The sequence below is a fragment of the Monopterus albus genome, unplaced genomic scaffold (assembly GCF_001952655.1).
Source record: "Monopterus albus unplaced genomic scaffold, M_albus_1.0 scaffold104.1, whole genome shotgun sequence".
NCBI classification, from domain to species: Eukaryota; Metazoa; Chordata; class Actinopteri; order Synbranchiformes; family Synbranchidae; genus Monopterus; species Monopterus albus.
Window position 1 is genome coordinate 720,471 of NW_018127984.1, and position 19,635 is coordinate 740,105.

Genomic DNA, 19,635 nt, shown 5'->3' on the forward strand with positions numbered 1-19,635 from the left:
TAGAGAAAGATAAAAATAGGCAGAATTGTAAGACAGAAGCAATAGACGTAGCAGATTTTATATTATCGTAGTGTTCGTTTCCAATAGTGGTCCATATTTTTCTCGTGCTCACACTTTCTATCTTTTCCTGCAGTGTTATCTCCGCTTGGCTCTCACTTCCTTCCTCAGTACACCCACATTCCGCTGTTCCTTCCTTTTTTCCATCGCTCCCTTCATCTCCTTTGTGTTTTCCACTTCTCATCTCTGCTACAGAATCTACAAACTACAGTTTTGGGAAGTACACTTATTCACTTTGTTGCTGAGTTGGATGAGACAATAGACACCACTCGTATCTGCCCATTAAAGGTAGCATTGGTGATTAATTTCAGAAGCATTTTTACACTTTGTGAAGTTCTCTCCATCCCGAAGGCAATGAATGAATTAAATGCACTGACAACATAAAGAAAGAAACCAGTCATCTGTGGCAGCAGCAGGGCTGAAAAAAGCCTGACCTGTACCTCTGAAGTTTCCTTATTACCATGTTGTAACTTGTTCAATTTGTACCATATACAGAGCAAGGCCAGCTTTCTCTCATAGAGATGGGAGTGGTATCAATCTTGATGCCTAATTCAGCAAGAAAACCTTGAAGCCCATTTCCCCAAATGCTGAACTTGAAGTTCTTCTCTTTCCTCTTGAGTGTAAATTTTCCCTCCTGAAATTCTTCAAGATGAAGTTGCTTTTGCCCTACCCTCTCCTTTCCTTATTCTTATCTCCTTCCCAGTTTCACCAGATTCCACCCTTACCCTAAGCCACTCCATTTGCCTCACTGCCTTGCTCCTTCCCAAGTTCGACACGGTCATCCACTTCTTGTCCCTCTTGTCCCACACTTCCATTTATCTGTATTATCCCTCCGTTCCTCCTCCTCACTCTCATCTCAACTCCGCTGTCCCTCTTCACTTCCTCCCACTGCTTCTTTGGCTGCGTCTCCTCTCTTTTGAGAGGACAAATCCAATCTCTTCCACACTCCCACTTTTCCTACTCGCACTGAGTTTTCAAATCAGTGTTTATCATCTTCCATACTCCCTCTTCATCTCCCCCACCCTCATTTTTCATTGTCTTTCCTTGAGTTGGATGCTATCATCTCTTATTTTAACTCAATTTCATTCCTCCTTGGGGATCTTGAGACTTGAGTATTGCCTTTATTTGCTTCATGTTTTACATATTTCCTGTTCCATCTCTTTATGGCCACAAAGATCTGCCTTCCTCTTCTCAACATTCTGCTCCTTTTTCTCTATCTCCTCATTTTAGTTCTGGGCTCCCAGCCACCCCCTTCTCCCTAAGCTAATGAACTCGGAGTGAAAAGACTAAAAAGAATATGGAATTTAGTACTCAGTGTTCATGGTCCAAGTGTGAGTGCATGTGTGACAGACTGAGTTTGTGTGAGTGCAGAAGAATTTGAACTGATGTGGGTTCTCGACGCTCGGGTAGTTCAGTTTCTGGAGAGTAATGTTGTGATAATGCTGGGACGTTCAAACTATGTATGTTTGTGCGTGCACTATCACAAAGGTTCTTCGTGTATGCATATATACATTTTAATAGAATTACGTTTTAGCCAAACTTTCACTCCACTCCTGAGATGACCTGCAATAATCCTGTGATTCTCATTTAAAGGAGAACGTAAATTTGAGCTTTGAAATACATACAGTAGCTGTCCTATGGAAGTGTTTTATTTCATTTTTTAAATCGGCATACTGTGTAACAAAGCGATTATTTCTTTTTTCTCTTCAGGTTTGTGCCAGGATTCATGCACGCTGGTTAATTGCACCATATGTTTTAGTGGTTTGGATAAGCAGGGCCAGCAGCATAAAATACTAAAACCGAAGTTAAACTGATGTTAATTGTAATATAGCAGATTCAGTTAATTTGCCATGAACTTGGTGTGCTCTTTAAACCAATGGTTCTCACAGTGGCACCTCAAGTGGGCCACTTATTCATGTTTTATAACCCTTTCATTACCTTTACAAGGTGGCATTTACATTAGCTACATCTTGTACATTATCAGAGATCTCAAAATGAAAGATGAGCAATAAACATCCCCCCCCTTTAGAAGTCCCTGTTAGAAACTAATAGTCAGGTTCTTTTCCCACTGACCTTGGTTTTACATTTGTTATATATGCAGTCTGAAAATAAATTTCAGGAATAACATAAGCTAACGACAGCAGTCAAAACAGTAATGTATCCAAAAACTGTGGTGTGCTAGCGATCTAGCATGACATGTGGATAACAGGATAGTGAAGTCGGCCCAGTTATGGTTCGTGTTATATGCTGCAACAAAACACTCTGCTGCCTTTGAATATGTTAGGGCAGAGACACATCGAGCTGACGGCCAGCTGTTGGGCCCTCAGGGCTTGTCCTCTTGGTGTTTCCCACACACCAAGAGGTATTAGTCGGTCTCTGTCAGTGGATTTTCAGCCAATTTGACATGTTAAATCGACATCGGGGGTTTGGGCCTCATCAGTGAGAAAGATCACTCTGATTGGCTGTGGAACGAATCAGTACATGAATAGAGAACAGTTTGGGAAAGCTCCTTCAGCCTGTTGCTGTGGTATCCATGATTTCACCCATTTAGTGCGGTTTCTTCTTGTTTTTTTTGCCTCTGCAACATCTTCCACAACCAAAAGACCCAGGGCAGAGAATGGCAGTGTCATTTGCAACTTCTTACCAGACATTATCGGCTATAAACAGCAGCTGTTTCGAATGGCTGGTGTTTTGTTTATGGCTTATGCTTCCGCATTCTAGCTCTTCTTTCCTTCTCTGAATGGTGAATACAGATATCACCAACTGCTGCTAGTGGGAGTACGTACGTGCTAGTCGGCAGTTGGCTGTAGTTTGTGCGGTGTGTTGACTGCCACTTTTATTAACCTGACTAGCTCGGAGAAAACCAACGTGAGGCGACGCAGAGGTCGCTGCTGCTAGCTCGTTCACGCCGTGTTGGTGTCTTTGCCGTTACACTCAGATAAAACTTTTGCATCAGAGAAAGAACGGTAAATGCATGGCATTGACCTGAACCCTACATGAAAGGGTTTTCTCCATCTTTGAAGCTACTTGAAGGGAGACCTGTTAAGTTCAGTCGGATTTTAGAATATGATTTTTAGAAGACCACAAGAGCTGATCGAGCTGATGTCTTTCAGTACATTGAATTTAAAACACAAGGCCGGCTTAGGAATGACATTTATGACATTTGTCTGTAGTCAGATGGTGGGTTGCAGAGGTGTGTGCATATATACCTTATGCCCCAGACTGTTGAGTTTTAGCCATCTGCATTGTCCACGGTGATATCATTTTTTCATATAGAGAAAATGTGTCAGCTGGCTGCTATAAAATTGAGTTAATGCAGAACTTACACTAGTGTGGGCTTTAAATAATTTGAGCATCCATTTGGTTGTGCAGTCTAATGCATGCATAACCTAACAGGGTGGTGATTTCATCAGAGAACAAATGATTTTTACGTACATAGCAAAAACCTTAAGCCAGGTTGTTGACTAGAAAGGACAAATGCAAAATGTACTTGACGTACAGTACTGACAGAATGGCACAAAATGGGAAACAGTCGGGTTCCAGGCAGCATTCTTTGGCATCAAATTAACATCTCTAAAGATTTATATAGTATTGTCAGAACCTCAAAGTGAGGCAAAGCAATGTTCTACTAGGTAGCATTGAAATAGTCAAAGGCAAAGAATAGGCAATTATTTTGGTGGGAGTTTGTTTCCTTATTAAAAAAAACTAGACAAAAGTTGGGATAGATAAAATTATATATAATGTAAATGTACAAGTGCATAAATATGCCATATGGATGGAAAGGTATTTGAGACATTCAGAAACAGTTTTTCATCTGTTCATTGGGGTTGTTGTAGTGTAATTATTTGCAAATTTTCAGGAATATACTCTACTAAACCTAAATATAAACTTTAGTGACAAGGGCCTTAAGGCAGGTCCTGTATTATTACCTACAGTAATGAAATCTTGAGGACCTGTACTGTGGAGCTGCCCCAGGTCTAAATCTAGTTTTAACCTCCATTATTTCTATTTATAGTGTGCTTATGTGCTGCATAATAAATTTGCTTAATCAAATTTATACAATCTGACACTAAGCAAACCTTGGGTCAGGTAGTGTTCAAACACAGGAGAACGTCTTGGTTCCTGGGGCTCAGAGCACAACATAATTAAACTGCAGTATGTAGTGTGCAGTGTTCATACACAATATGCAGAGTCGGAGGAAGCAGGGGTCAACAACAGATTGCACCTTAGAATGAGCACATGAAATGGCTTTAGTTGAGATTAGTTTTGGACATGGTTAAATACAAAAATTCAAACTAATTACAGTAGAAAAATGAAATGTATGTAGAACTGGTACTGCTCTGTCAATATTGAACTATTCTCTCGATTCTAGCTTTCTTTGTGTTCCTTTCTCATAATCTATTTTATAGTTTAAATAACCATAATAGAACATTTTTACAGGCTATATACACCTTGTATAAACACACCAGATTTGTGTAATAAGAAATACTAGAGAACCTTGGAGGAAGCCATGGTTTTGTCTCATCTTTACTTTTGCTTCCTGGAGAACTCAGAGCCCTTGGTAGTTAGCAGTTTTGAGTCTAAGTAAGGTCTCTTTGCCATAGTTTCCACTTGCTCTGTCCCTATGTCAGCAGAGCCTTTTAATTTTAAGAGTTTCCTTTGATAATGGTTTCACTAAATGGAGCATAGACCATCAATTTTTACATTTTAATTTGCTTTGTTGGCATAACGGTTGCATCTGTGTTACCACAGCATATGAGGGAAATTGTATATAAAGCTAAAGAAAGCAATGATTGCAGTACAATCTGTTAAGATGAGAGTGAAATTATGAGCAGTAAAATAACATTAAAGATGTTCATTACATTTATTGTGCACTGTACTCTTACGTTTTTGTCAAGTTATCTATCTAGCCCTGACATAAATAAGTCAGGAGCTCCAAACATGTTGATGTCATGCATTATGTATCACAGGTATAGGTCATTGAGTGTTGGATCTAGGTTAGGTGCTTATTAGCATGTGTGTCCATGTGTTGCCTTGCTTCAGCAGAGGATGAAGCATTCCACTTAGTTTGGGCCATTCAGAGAATAGCTGTGCAAACTTAAATACGTGTCCCCTAATGCTTTGATATGTGGCTGACTTTGACTATAGTTGCCTTCTTTGGATGTTTTCTGGGATCTTACAGTATATGGTGACTTAAGTCTCTACTTCATTGTCTAATTCAAATGCTGGTGCTCAGATGGAGAAGCACGAAGCCTGCACGTTGCTGACATTGACATCTAGCAGTGAATAAATTGTGAACGCTATAAGATCACACTGTGCAGCTGACTACATTATTCTTAGTCATTTTGTCTCACTGTTAAACTCTCATCCCTGCTGATGATGATGTGGCTTGATTGTGCTTCTGTACAGATGTTTCAGGTCGATCCTCCTCGCTGTTTTTGGTTAATCCTTCGTTTTTCTCCAACACAGCCAGAGTTTTGCCAGCGGTAACAACCAGCAGTATTTATTGTCATCATAGCCTTGTTAGAAATGTCCATGTGTTGTGAATTTCCCACTCTTACTTAGCTGAAGGCCAATTACTCTCATCCTCTTCATGTGTAGTTCAGCCTTATTGTGGAGCTCTGTAATGATACAGGGACTTTTATTGTGTAACTGGCTGCACTGAGGGACAGATGTTGCTGCAGGCTCTTTAATTTGTCTGAGTCAAATTAGTATAGTGTTTTTCATAAACCCTCAAGGGTTCTCATTCAATCAGTGTTGCCTTATGTTTTAAAAGTTCGGGGGAGGGACTAGACCGAAATTGATTTATTTGTACTAAAGTCTATGCAAGGGTGCGCGATTTGTCGACTCAAAATGCTCGCTTGTCTCATTTGTCACTGAAATCTGCTTATTTGCATAATATTACAGTACTTCCATCTTAGTAAAAAGCAGCCATTATAACACACTCGTATATCACCTCATTGGTTGTCTTTGAATTTTCAGACTTGTTTTTTTTTTTTTAACTGTTCGTTTTTCCTTTGCAACGCTCTTCATGAATATGCTGTGGTAGGGTTTTGTAGGCTGAGAACAAATGGGAGTTCTTTAACCCTGTTTTGGTTTTAGTTAGCATTTGTAAGTGTGCATGAGTAAATGAAGAAAATGATCAATATATGGAATGTTTGAGCTGAAGGCTAGAGTATGAGCAAGGTACTTTGTTCTCAGATATTTAACTCGAACATTTTCATGCAACAGAGGCAAAAAAAAAAAAAAGTTCCATATGCAGTGTCTCCTAAAAGGAGGTAGCCCTGAGGAGCTGGCAGTGTAATGGACTCGATGAAGACTAGTTACTTTTCTGAGTCTGGAAACAAATTGGCATTTGATTAAATAAAGTCCTGGGAAAATGAGAATCATGTCCATAAGTACTGCTGGGGCATTTCCCTGTATTATAAGGATGTGAGCTGAGCTGTCTTACTTTCAAAAAATACCAGCATATTCATATTCATGCTGTTAAAAAAACATGACAGTAGCAAATGCCCAAGTTTTCAAGAGTGGATCTGCTTTTTCCACCAACACATTTCACACCAGGCTGATGCATAATTGTCCGTCTGTTTGGCCAGAATGAATACAGCTAATTGATATATTAAGGAGATGAGTCCAACATCTAGGCTTGCTTGCTAATGTGTGAGCTTTCTGGCTCTCATTCACCCTTCAAGGCAGAGAGGCTTCCCAGTTGTCTGAATGTGTTTATGGTTGGCAGCGGCTGGGGTTCAGCACAGTCACGTCCATCTATTGTTGCATTTTAAATGTGCCTAGAAAACATCCAATCAGCCAATCCTGGTCGACACTGGGCAAGCGGCGTACTGCGCCCTGGACAGGGCGCCAGTCTAGCACAGGGCTGATTCATAGAGGCAGCCATTCACATTCACACCTATGCACAATTTGCATTCACCAGTCAACCTGACCTGGAGTGCCCAGAGAAAACCCACGCAGACATGGGTCTAGAGCAGTGGCCCCCAACCTTTTTTGTACCAGGGACCGGTTTCAGGCATGAAAATTTTTCTGCGGACCGGGTAGAGGCGCAGGGGTTCCAATAACAAAAACCTTTGTCAGTTCATAGTATGTAATCTGAATGCAACAATTACACTTTATATTAGGCAATTACAATAATTCTACTCTATAATATCAACTCACCATAATACAGTCAGTGGGAGCCCTGGGCTTGTTTACCTGCAACTAGAAAGATTCCAAGGGCTTGTCTTTTAACGCATGGTGTTTTGTCTCAATGTGGCGAAGGATTTTTGAGGGTTTCATGGCCTCATTAGCTAGTCGGTCACCGCAAATTATGCATAGCGGGTGTGGAGCTTGTGTATCACCTGTTGCGATGAACAAGTAACTTAGGTAGGAATTGTGGTATTTCCTTTTAAATGCAGCTTTCTTTTTGCTGGCAGCCTGTGACCCTTCTGCTGTCCCATCGTTTCCTCATTCCTTCCTGAAAAAGCTCTCCAGTGAATTTTGTTTCTGGCTCATTTTTTTTTTAAAGGGTTAGCTTGTGTTGCTGACGCGTAAAATGGTGTGCCAGAGTCAAGTGCGGTAGTGAGGCAAGGGTGGAAACAGTCGTTTTTCAAACCAAGACTAATGAAAGAAAAATAACTAATTTTAACCACGAATTTTTTTCTTTGCGGCCCGGTACCAAATGATCCATGTACCGGTCCGGGGACCGGGGGTTGAGCACCCCTGGTCTAAAGAACAAAGATAAAACTGTAGAAGATCATGAAGCTTTATGTAGAAGGTCTCAACTGAGCTTTGTGTTTTTAAATAAATTCAGATGAACATGATATTAAGGGTTACACCTCACAAAGGGCAGAAAAAGTCTGTTCCTATCAGATCTAAACTTCCTAATACCAGATAATTACTGAATAAATTTAGCTTCTGTTGTGTATGCATGCATTTGTTCCTAGCTAAAAACTTATACTTGGATATGTGAATAAAATGTAAAGTATGTTTGGTAGAGAGGGAGAGAACGACATCATGCACTTAACTAAAACATCGTCTGCAGCTCATTGTCATGTAAAGACTTCAGGTTTAGGTGGACCAGTTTCCATGGACCTAGTTGAGTGAGATCCTTTATAGTTTTCTTAACATTGCTACTTATCTGAAATCAAACAAAAGTTATGCTGCAATTTATGTTTATATCTTGCTTTCTTTCCCAGGAGCCACTGCTCTGGCAGCATCAAATTATAACCAGAATTTCTTTTGTTTTTGCTATTAAGAGGTATCCATGAGGGATTGCTTTCTTGTCACACATCACTGATTCATTTGCCCAGATGAGCAGCGCTGGAAAAATCCTCTCAAAAACTGAACCTCTAGCCTGCCACATCCAGGTTTCTGGCCAAGAACAGCTAAAGATGTTTATGTTCAATAAAGTGGCCTTACTGGTCTTTTAAGCCTTGGTTTAAGTGGGGTGGGGGATGAATGCTCTCCACAGTGACATCAAGGGAAGTTGAGGGCTAGTCACAATGTGTTCAGAGCTAGTCAGTTTATTCACCTCATCTCCTCTCTCTCTCTCCCCAACAGTGTGGACCTGGTGCATGCCCAGCTGCATGTGTGTGAGGGCCACAGCCTGCCAGAACTGGGCCTCAGACAAGACAAGATCAGGGTGAATGGCTGCGCGATCCAGTGCAGAGTGACGACTGAAGACCCAGCCAGAGGCTTCCAGCCAGACACTGGCAGGATTGAGGTAGGCTTTAATGAATTGCCTTACTGTGTGCTGGCAGACCACATGTGCACAGTAGAGCAGTTCCTAACAGGCTTTCTTCAACCAAGTAGTTATACCACAGCTACAGCAGCAAACCCAGGTGTTGTGCACAGTTCACATTTACAAGGTAATTTCTGTACACGTTGTGTAGTTCTCAGTGAAACTTATTTCTTGGTTCACTGCAATGGCACATTTTTCTTCTAGAATGTGAGACAGTCCAGTTTCAACAGTGAGTGGTAAAATGCCAGATCCCAACTGGGCACACTCCCACTTACCACTTGCTCGTAATATTAATTATGTAACATTATTCTCTCCTTCTATTCATGAATGTAGGCAGTTTTGGTTTAGGCCATATGTCATGTAATCTACACTCGGTTTGCAAAGCAGCATGTCATCACATTTAAAGTCAAGTCATAAGTCAAACAACCGCCAGTAGCCTACGTTTGACTTTTAGGCGTCGGAGCTTGGTGTTTATATGGTGTTATTTGCTATATATACAAGCAGATGAGAGCTGAAAAAAACCGTTGAGAAGTACTATAATATTACAGTAGTGTCCTTGACTTTACTTGATGGAAATTTTTGTAATGAAAGAATATCTTGAGGTGTGCATGCAGACATCAGCCAGCACTTGAATTATAGCTCTGCCACACTGATCCATATAGTAGGTTCCAGCACCACAGTTAAACGTACACGGCCATATGAGGTCTGAGTGGAGAAAACAGGATTCCCTCTTTGTCTGGGTATTTTTGCATGACTGAGTGTGTTTTTGTCTTTACCTGTCTGTGATAGGGGTCTATCCATGCACATTTATTTTATAAAAGCACTTTGTGTGTATCTTCAGTGTTTTGTGCTTGGTAACGAATGTGTGTTGCGTTTGTGTCCATGTGCTTGGTGTGAGAGGACCAGTGGTTTTCTTTGACGGTATTCACACATGGGAAGACAAAGGTCACCATGTGAGTGGTCTGTGTATTCATCCACTGGCACATAATCTGTGTATGTACTCACCATATACTTTGTGCCATTGCTCATTGTGCACCAATCTCTCTAGATGATGAGGTCTGATCCCTGGATGCGTTTCCTTTTCATGTCCTTGTGCCCTTCAGCCTAGACTGCACGCACCCACTCACTCTGCCTTTCTTTATTTTGCTTTTGCTGATTTGCTATTAGCTTTTATAGGCCTTAACAGTGTCACAAAGCGCTTTACAAATAATTAAACAGTGATGAAAGCCAGTTTAATCAATAAAATGGCAGATTGGAATTGAAACAACAAGAATAAAATCGCTATTAATCAGGATAAAAACGACTCAAGCCAGTACAATCTCCTCTTTGCTCTGCATACATCTGTTTGTCTGCTGCAAAATATTTGGCTTTCACTGCACGTTTACGTCAGATGTTTAAGATCTTTTTGAATCTCTCACACTTCCACTTTTAACTGCATTTGGAAAGCTACAAATTCCTGGAGACCCCTGGTTTCTTCCCATTCCCCTTTTCTTCCAGCACATCATGGATGCTGTGAATAAAATGCTGCTATTGCTACCTGGTGACTTAACGGTGACTTTAGACCCCTTGGTTGTGACTGAATTCAACTTGCATCATGGTTTTCCAATAAAACAAATCTGCTCCTTGGTTCTGAGCGAGGTGGAGAAATGAATGGCTATGCATACACATCTATTTCAATTCAGTTTGTGCACATTCATTCATTTCTCAGAGGTGTTTATTACAAGTAGCTCAGTGGGCAGACTGTGTGTGTTCAGCCTTTCTAAGCTGTATTCAAATTAGCATAATACCTTTTATATTGACACCTGATTTTGGGTTCCAGGCTTAAAAATATAAGCGATTTTACTAACATCCCCATTATGTAGCACTTTCACATTTAGGGTGCATTGCCTGTCACTGTGAAATTCACTGCTTGCTCTGTCTAGTGCTTCTCTCAACAGAAGAGTATCCATGGAATAGCATGTGACCTTTCCACTTCAGTGACCTTCAGCCTTGTTCTCCTTCATACCTGACTCATCCTGCATCACTAGTCTTCCTCCCACTTGCCTTAAAATAATATAAATGTTTTCCACTTATTTACCTCTTCAAGCACTGTCTCCTGCTTCCACCTATTTCTAACTTGTCTCTCTTCCCCACCTCCTTTCTTCTCTCTGCCTTACCCCACCATTAGCTGTGCAGTAGAACTATAAAACATGTCAACACAGCGACAACCCCCCACCATCATCATGCAACATGAATGAACCAAACATGCTCAGATGAATGAATTCTTATTCAAGGACTGTGACAGCAACTGAGTGATGGTGAAAGGCGGAGGGCAGGAGACACTTGAGGCACCCAAGGCAACATGGATAATTGGTTTTGACTTCTGTGCCTTTTCAGAGCCAGTACTTCCAACCCTCAGCAGGGGGACCAAATTGCAGAGAAGCAAATGGCCGGGCAGGAGAGTTTGAAGGATGCTGCAGCGGCATCAAACTCATGGCAATAATGCTGTGTATCGCTCGCTCGCTCAGTCAGTTCTGCTGTCAGCCGGAAAGGGCAACAGTCACAGGCTGTAATTCTTCAATAAAGCACAACAGCTATCCTGTAGATAATGCTGGAGTATATATGCTTTCTTAGAAATGGGAAAAAAATGAGTATTTGAGTCATAGAGGAGAGGGAGATCATTTTTCACTGATGGGTGTTTATGAACGAAATGAGCAACAGTACAGCAGGTCGATTCAGTAATGCGTACGACGTTGTTTTATTCTTTATCCACATCCCTATTAGCTGTCACCAGGGTAACGACTCTTCCTTGGGTCCACAACAAAACATTACATTTAACACATACAAAAATCTTAAATGTGTTCACATCAATAAAATCAACTAAAAACTAAACTATGCTATCCAATTACCAGTTGTTTACTGGCTCTTTGGCTTAATCTTCTGTTCTGTGAAGGGGGAAACAGCAGAAAGAGGCATGTGATAGCCTTCCACTGTGTTATCTCCTTTAATGAGAGCAGCAGTACCAAACAAGCTAAGTTGGATGAATTGCACTAAGAAGTAGAGCAGTATTAAACAATTTCTCAGCTTTCGTTTACCCATGGGTTGCAGTGCCCTGCCCTTTGCTCTTGTGTTTAGTTCTGTTAAATTCAGGGCAGTTTTATGACAACTAAGCATTTTTCAACCAATTCACACTGAGAATACAGTGTTGACCTCTAGCAATAAGGTGGTGAAGTAAAGGGAGCTTTAAGCACTTAGACATAGGACTGTACTTGCTGCAGACAGATGGTTTTTATCATCAGATGACAAAGCTATCTCAACCCAAGGTCCAACTCCTCTTTGTTCTGGACTCCTTAGGCTACAAAATTAAAAAAAAGAAGTCACTTTGGGGGAAAAAGAAAAGTTTCAGCTCCAGCTGTCATAGAGCTGGCAGCTCCACTGTAACGCTGCCTGCATATCTTTGCACATTGTTGAATTAGTGCAGACAAGAAGTCATTAATTATCATCAAGGCTGAATGATGGACTGTAAGACCACATTCAGACAGATAACAGCAGTATGTGAAACAAAATATAGCTCCATTTCAATGAGGCCACTACAAATGCAACGCCTAAAGCAAAATCTGAACAGTGTGTTGGCCATCAAATATGTGCAAGCACACACTCCTGGTGGATTACTTTGTGATCCCATTACTCTGTCCACCTGGCAGTCATGACATGATAGAATTGTCATTATGAAGTTAAAAAAATGTTTATTTAAATTTATAGTTCATATACTTGATCTGTGGCCATATAGCTATTAATCTAACTTCATTCAATACTGATGACTAGGAGGGAAGAGTATTTATATGGCAGCTGTGTTTAATGTGCTTTGTTGCTGCTGTAAGAGGAAAACACACCGTCAAAGATTTGCAGGTGGTGTAAACTCCACTGGAGTATCTTTTACCAGTCACTGGAAACATGGCACTGGCCACCATTGGCATTTTTAAATAATTTAATAATAAGAATAATCACCTTTATTTGGCCAAGTATGGTACACACACAGAATTTGTTTCTGGTACAGAACAGAGGCAGCCATCTGTGGCGCCAGCAACCGATTGCTCTAACCATCGGGGGCAACATGGGGGTTCAGTGTCGGCCTCTGTTCGACATGTGGACTGCAGGCACTGAGATTTGAATCTCCAATCTGGAGGGTGGGAGACGACTGCTCTACCCACTGAACCACAGTTACTATGTGCATTAGCTGTACTTGATGCATTTTCCTTAATGCTTCTCATTCATATGCCCTCAAGTTGCACTTAAATTCAGATAGAACCAATGTGAAAGTGTAATTTATTCTAACACTAGCAGCTGGCACCAAGTGGGTGAATCCCAATTCCCTTAATTGCATCCACTTTCCCTCATTTGTTTTTTCTTTCTTTTAGTCCCGCCCACATAAGAAGCAAGGAAAAGATATGAGGAAATGATTAGTAGAGAAGACCTGAGGATACATGTTTTGTAGACATCCAGTCCTTCATCTGAAGCATCCAATCAACAACTATTTTCATGTCTGTTCATAAAAGACGTCCACAAACGATGCTCTTGTGTGATGATGCACTTCAAGAGGCAGAGGAGCAATTACAATGACCAGATCGACCTGAAATAGTGCCTGGCCATATGTAAAAGTGTGTTACAGTAAATATATACTGAACATGACTTTAGGATAATCACCTTTATTTGGCCAAGTGTGTTACACACAAGGAATTTGTTTCTGGCACAGAGCCGAGGCAGCCATCTGTGGCACCAACTCACACCGATGACTAACCATCTGGGGCAACTTGGGGTTCGGTGTCTTGCCCGAGGACACTTCGATATTTGGACAAGGCACCGTGATTCGAATCTACAACCCTCTGGTTGGGAGACGACCGCTCTACCCATAAATGCCACTTTTCACTCAGTGATATTCCGTCGTTGATGTGCAAGGGTTCAGTGACAGAATATTGGTTCCAAAATTATTAGTGACGTTCAAATAAAATGTCCCAAAAATTCGCTTCCAATGTGAAATGACCTTAAGGGGTGAAGGACGGGATGGAAGGGGCGAGACAAGTGACGGACGCCATAGCATGAGGACAGTGGCGGCCCTGTCGCTGTAGTGACAGGGGAGGGATGGACTTTGTGCTTTGGGGAATAGGGAAGGAGAAGGAGAGTATTAAAGCAGCACCTTGACATTTTAGATTTTTATCTCTTTGTCTTCAGCCGATACTTGCCACATTTGATTTGTCCGCCAACCTTTTGGCACATAAGTTCTGATCAATTTAGCTTTGTGAGATGTGAAGCTTATTCTAAGAGGTGCAAGTGTTAAAGCTGTTACTGTTGTAGATGATGAAAACGGTTTACTGAAGCCCAAAGTCATGTTACACTTATTAAAGGGGGGGAAATGGGGCTTTATTTTACCGAAGGGGATGCATCTGATTGTTCCCTAATACTGTGCAGAAGTAAGGGGTGTGTGATATGTCTTTGTCTATTTCTGATGGGATCAACAAGGCAGCAGCAATCGCCTTTCTTTTGTCTTAGCATTTACCTGTTGTTCTACCCATCAGTCTCTCTTTATACAGACATCTCCATTTATCTGGAGAAGTCATCCATCATGGCCGACCATTCCTGCCTCCTTCCTCTGGACCTCATTTTCTTTTCCTCTTCCTTCTCACTGTCAGTGGATGCTTCTTTTCATGCAGGGCATATGGGACTGTATTGGTCACCTGGAGGGAGCTACAGTACAAGGCCTCGCTTCATCTGCTCCTTCCTTTTCCATTTCCTTATCTGTCCAAATTTGAATATCAGAAAAGAATTTAAGTCATGTCGTAATTCATCTCATAACCCAGTGGTCTTCACTTCTCTTGAATCTACCAGCTGTTTTTCTTTTCCCTCCACCCCACCGTGCAGCTTTCTTTGGAACACAGTTGCATGCTTCGCTTCGTGTATTAATAGCACAATTTTCAGTATCATTTTGTGTCTGAGCTATAGTATGTGCATGAATGTGTCCTCCAACTTTCAAAGAACACTTTGCATTTGAAAATGTGCTGAGTGCTAATTAGAGGAAGTGTGTTCATCTTGCTTCAAACATCACCATAAAAATGCAGCATAAACATCCTGCACGCCATGTCAGTTGGCCCTTATTGACAGCGCCATGATTCGTCGCCATTATCTTTCATTATCTTCACTGCCATTAACAGAGCCGTCAGTCACCTACAGTATGTAATCGGTGTTAAACGAGCTCAGGTACTTTCCTGCCTGTTAAATGTCTGTGTAAAAATGAATAAAAGTTTTTCCCTCAATTATTTCACTTAAATCAAAATTCTTTATCTTTTTGTCCTTCAAAATGTCATAGCGGGTTAATGAAATGTGAACTTGAACCTTTTTCTACTGTTAAACAGATGATAACCCTGTGCATAACTGCATGCTCATTCATCTACAGCACCAGGGTGCTAAGCGGGAGCAGGAGAGCTGTTAATAAATCAAGATGATCTAGACATTCTCTGTGTACTGGAACTTGTGCTATGATGTTTCCAAAATGAGGATGTTTTCATCTGTCCTGTTTGAACAATCTTTGTGCGTTTGCCTGTTGTAGTGGGCTTGTTTGAAAGCTGTCAAACATCCAGAGTGATGCCACCTTGACAGGGAGGTGTACGCTTTTTTTTGTGGTGTGAAATCCAAGTAGAGCAACTACAGGTTTGTACGTTACTAGATGCAGACAGGTGACAAATGAAAGGACAGACCAATATCAAGTGTCTCAGGAAGGTGTTGGGCCACCACGTGCCACCAGAACAGATTCAGTGCATCTTGGCATTGACTCTCCAAGACTCTGAACTCTACTGGAGGGATGAACACTGTTCTAAAAGATATTCCCTCATGTGGTGTTTTGATGATGACTGTGGAGACACTGCCTAACACGTCGCTCAGACATCTCACATAGGTGTTCACCTGGGTTGAGGTGTTGTGACTGTGAAGGCCACAGCATATGGATCATGTTCATACTCATCAAACCATTCAGTAACCCCACGTGCCCTGTGAATGGGGGCACTGTCATCCTGGAAGAGACCACTGACATCAGGATAGAAATGTTTCATCATAGGATCACTCAGAACAACTTTGTAATGATTCGCAGTGACCCTTCCCTCTGAGGGGATAATTGGAGTTAAACCATGTCAGCAAAATGTCCCTGGCCTTCAGCCGCTGGATTCCCCTCATAGGGATTAAGTGTTCAGGTTTTTCCTTTAACTTGTCACCCATCTTCTTGTCACAAGAAGTCACACTTTGGCATGTTACCACAAGTACAGGGAATTTTCCAAAGTATTTCAAAGTAAAATAGACTTAAAACAGACGTGCTGGACTTGTATCGTACTTTGTATTTTATCAGCTTCCTTTTTAAAGTAAGTAAAATTTAGCGGTGATACAGTAACTATCCTCCTATAATCCCCTTGCCATCTGTCACCATGTAGAAGGTACGTTTGCAGTCTCGCCTGCTAATGTTCATTTTAGTTTATATCTTCACGAGCTCTGACATACCAGGAAGGATAGTGTCAGTAAGCACAAGGTTCAGTAAAGTGGAACATGACTTTAAGTCTTCAGTTTGACTTGTGGGTCATGTGGTGGGATGTTTGCTCCTCTTGGCTCTTTGTGAAAGGTCTTTAGGTGAGTCCAAAGTCCTATTTTATCATTCCTCTGTCCTTACCATACCTGGTGTCAGTGTTCCCCTTCCATGTGATCTCTGGTCAGATCTTTGGAGTGTGATCCCTTTTGAGCTCCCACCTTAGTTTCTCTCTGCCACTAATGGCCTGGTAATTATAAACCTAAATTACCCAACCCCCCGATTCTCTGATGCCTAATCCATTCATTCTCCTCTCTGTCGTCATGTCTTTGTAATTTCCTTCACCAGACAAATATCATTAATAAAATCGGATAAGCACAGAAATCATTGCTGATAAGATGGACTGAAAAAAAGTTAATTGCAAATATTTGACAATTGGGTGAGAAATGTTTGGGGATCTTTTTAATTGCTTTACACCTACGGGTGCAGTGAGACTGTTCATCTTATCCAGGAGATTCTAATGTACTGAACGCTAAAAACCATTGTCACTCAAACACCAGAGCTTATTGAATATTGGAGAAACATGCACGAGTGCGCACTCTGAAATGCTCTGTCATACCCAATTTTCAGTTTAACTGCTGCTGGTTTCATGTGTTGTAAAGGAAATTCTAACTATTACAGGCAATCAGTGTAGAGTTTTTTTCTTAAATCATTGCTTTTAGTCAGTCTTTATTCAGTTGCAGTGATACAGAACTCCTCCCAGTGATGAGTAGTAATTATTACCTGTTTCAGTTTTACATTAGAGACGAGTTAAATGGTTCCTGCAGGAAAATTGCTGTGTTGCAGTAAATGGCTCTCAGAGAAGGATGTAATGGAAAACAGGAGCCGTATTTTTTATCTCTGTGTAACTCCATGTACAGTAATGGTTGTCCTGTTCTCTTTATTTGCATCCTGCATCTTCCCTCCCATCTTTTTCTCCCTATTATCCCTCTCACCCTTTCCTCCAGAGATGTTCCCATCTGCCCTTCATCGCTTCCTGTTTATGTATGAGGCCCAGACTTTATATATAGATGCACAGGGAGTATTAGCAGTACAGTACATGCATATACAGTAGTGTCTGCATGCATACTTGTCTGTATGTGTTTCTAATTGAAATGCCACCGTAGTCCCTAAGCCTCCTCTCAGTTTATGTGGGTTTTCCAGACAGTCCACTGTTTCCTAACTCTTATTTATCATTCCTCCTTGATGCCTAATCCATTCATTCTCCTCTCTGTCGTCATGTCTTTGTAATTTCCTTCACCAGACAAATATCATTAATAAAATCGGATAAGCACAGAAATCATTGCTGATAAGATGGACTGAAAAAAAGTTAATTGCAAATATTTGACAATTGGGTGAGAAATGTTTGGGGATCTTTTTAATTGCTTTACACCTACGGGTGCAGTGAGACTGTTCATCTTATCCAGGAGATTCTAATGTACTGAACGCTAAAAACCATTGTCACTCAAACACCAGAGCTTATTGAATATTGGAGAAACATGCACGAGTGCGCACTCTGAAATGCTCTGTCATACCCAATTTTCAGTTTAACTGCTGCTGGTTTCATGTGTTGTAAAGGAAATTCTAACTATTACAGGCAATCAGTGTAGAGTTTTTTTCTTAAATCATTGCTTTTAGTCAGTCTTTATTCAGTTGCAGTGATACACAACTCCTCCCAGTGATGAGTAGTAATTATTACCTGTTTCAGTTTTACATTAGAGACGAGTTAAATGGTTCCTGCAGGAAAATTGCTGTGTTGCAGTAAATGGCTCTCAGAGAAGGATGTAATGGAAAACAGGAGCCGTATTTTTTATCTCTGTGTAACTCCATGTACAGTAATGGTTGTCCTGTTCTCTTTATTTGCATCCTGCATCTTCCCTCCCATCTTTTTCTCCCTATTATCCCTCTCACCCTTTCCTCCAGAGATGTTCCCATCTGCCCTTCATCGCTTCCTGTTTATGTATGAGGCCCAGACTTTATATATAGATGCACAGGGAGTATTAGCAGTACAGTACATGCATATACAGTAGTGTCTGCATGCATACTTGTCTGTATGTGTTTCTAATTGAAATGCCACCGTAGTCCCTAAGCCTCCTCTCAGTTTATGTGGGTTTTCCAGACAGTCCACTGTTTCCTAACTCTTATTTATCATTCCTCCTTTGTCACTTTATGCCTGTCCTGTCACTATCTCCCTCCCATCTTCCATTTTATATTATTCTCGGCGCTCGTTTCTTCCTGGTTATTATTTGCCCTTTCTCTCTCCATCATTTCTCATCTTTCCCCCATGTACCTTTGTCTTATTCTGCTTCTCCTTCTGCTCTGTTAGTTGATTTGTTTTTGCAGCTTCATATTTCTTTTCATGTTTTCTTTCACCCTATCTTCACATTGTTGTCTCCTGTCTATTTTTTGCCTCTTTCTCCTCCCCAATTTCTGCCTCTTGTTCTTGTAGCTCCTAGCTTCTTTGTTTTGCTGATTTTGTTTTTGCAGGTCTCCCTTCACTTTCTGTTTTTCCTTTCAACTAATTTTTAACGTTCTTGTTCGGTTTTCTTTTTCAGTCCCTCTTTGCTTCCCATTTATTTTTTACATCTCCTTTTGTCTCATTGTTCTACGCCTCCTCTCCCCTTCTCTCTCCTTTATTGCTCTCTATGGAAATTCTCTCCTATTTGTATCTTAGTCTCCCATATCTGCATTGTGCTTGCCTCCCTAACTGGTTTATAAGTCAAATTCTCCTTCCTCTCCCTCCTTTTTATATGCACTTGGTCCCCCATTTTCTGTTCTTACAATACAGCTCCTTACACCCTGTTTGTCATTCTCTGTTCTTACTTAGGTGCTATTTTGTTCCTTATTTGCCTCCCTCCTCCTTTCCCTTCTCTATAATCTGTCTGCACTGTTGTCTGCACTCTTGTTTTCCAAGGTGTTTTGCAAACAGATTCTTTTTTCTTCCAGTATTTGTCGCCTTTTTACCAGTTTTATCTTTGTATGTGTGGGAGAATACTTGCCTGAATGTGTTAATGTACACTACTGAATTGTCAAATTATTCTCATTTTTGTTGGTTTTAATCAGGCCCCCCTCATACATTAGTGAAGGCTCGCCTCTTTACGACTGAGCATTCTTTGCATGCAGTGCACAAATTAGCTGCTCTGATTTTAGAAACAATTCTGTTTTGTATTTGTCCCCTTGTGTTTTATTTAGTAGCACTGCAAGCAAAATGAATATTGCACTTGTTTTTGAGAATTAATTTCTCAAATTATTTGCTGTCTTGTAT

General features: G+C 40.9%; 1 protein-coding gene across 1 annotated transcript in view; it reads left to right on the forward strand.

Annotated features, from left to right (window-relative positions):
- The window catches only part of pcxb (pyruvate carboxylase b), a 294,075-nt gene that overhangs the window by 69,348 nt on the left and 205,092 nt on the right, over positions 1–19,635 (forward strand). Inside the window, exon 12 of the mRNA XM_020610143.1 lies at positions 8,611–8,773. Within this exon, the coding sequence (XP_020465799.1) occupies positions 8,611–8,773 (163 nt within the window). The remainder of the gene's footprint in view (positions 1–8,610; positions 8,774–19,635) is intronic.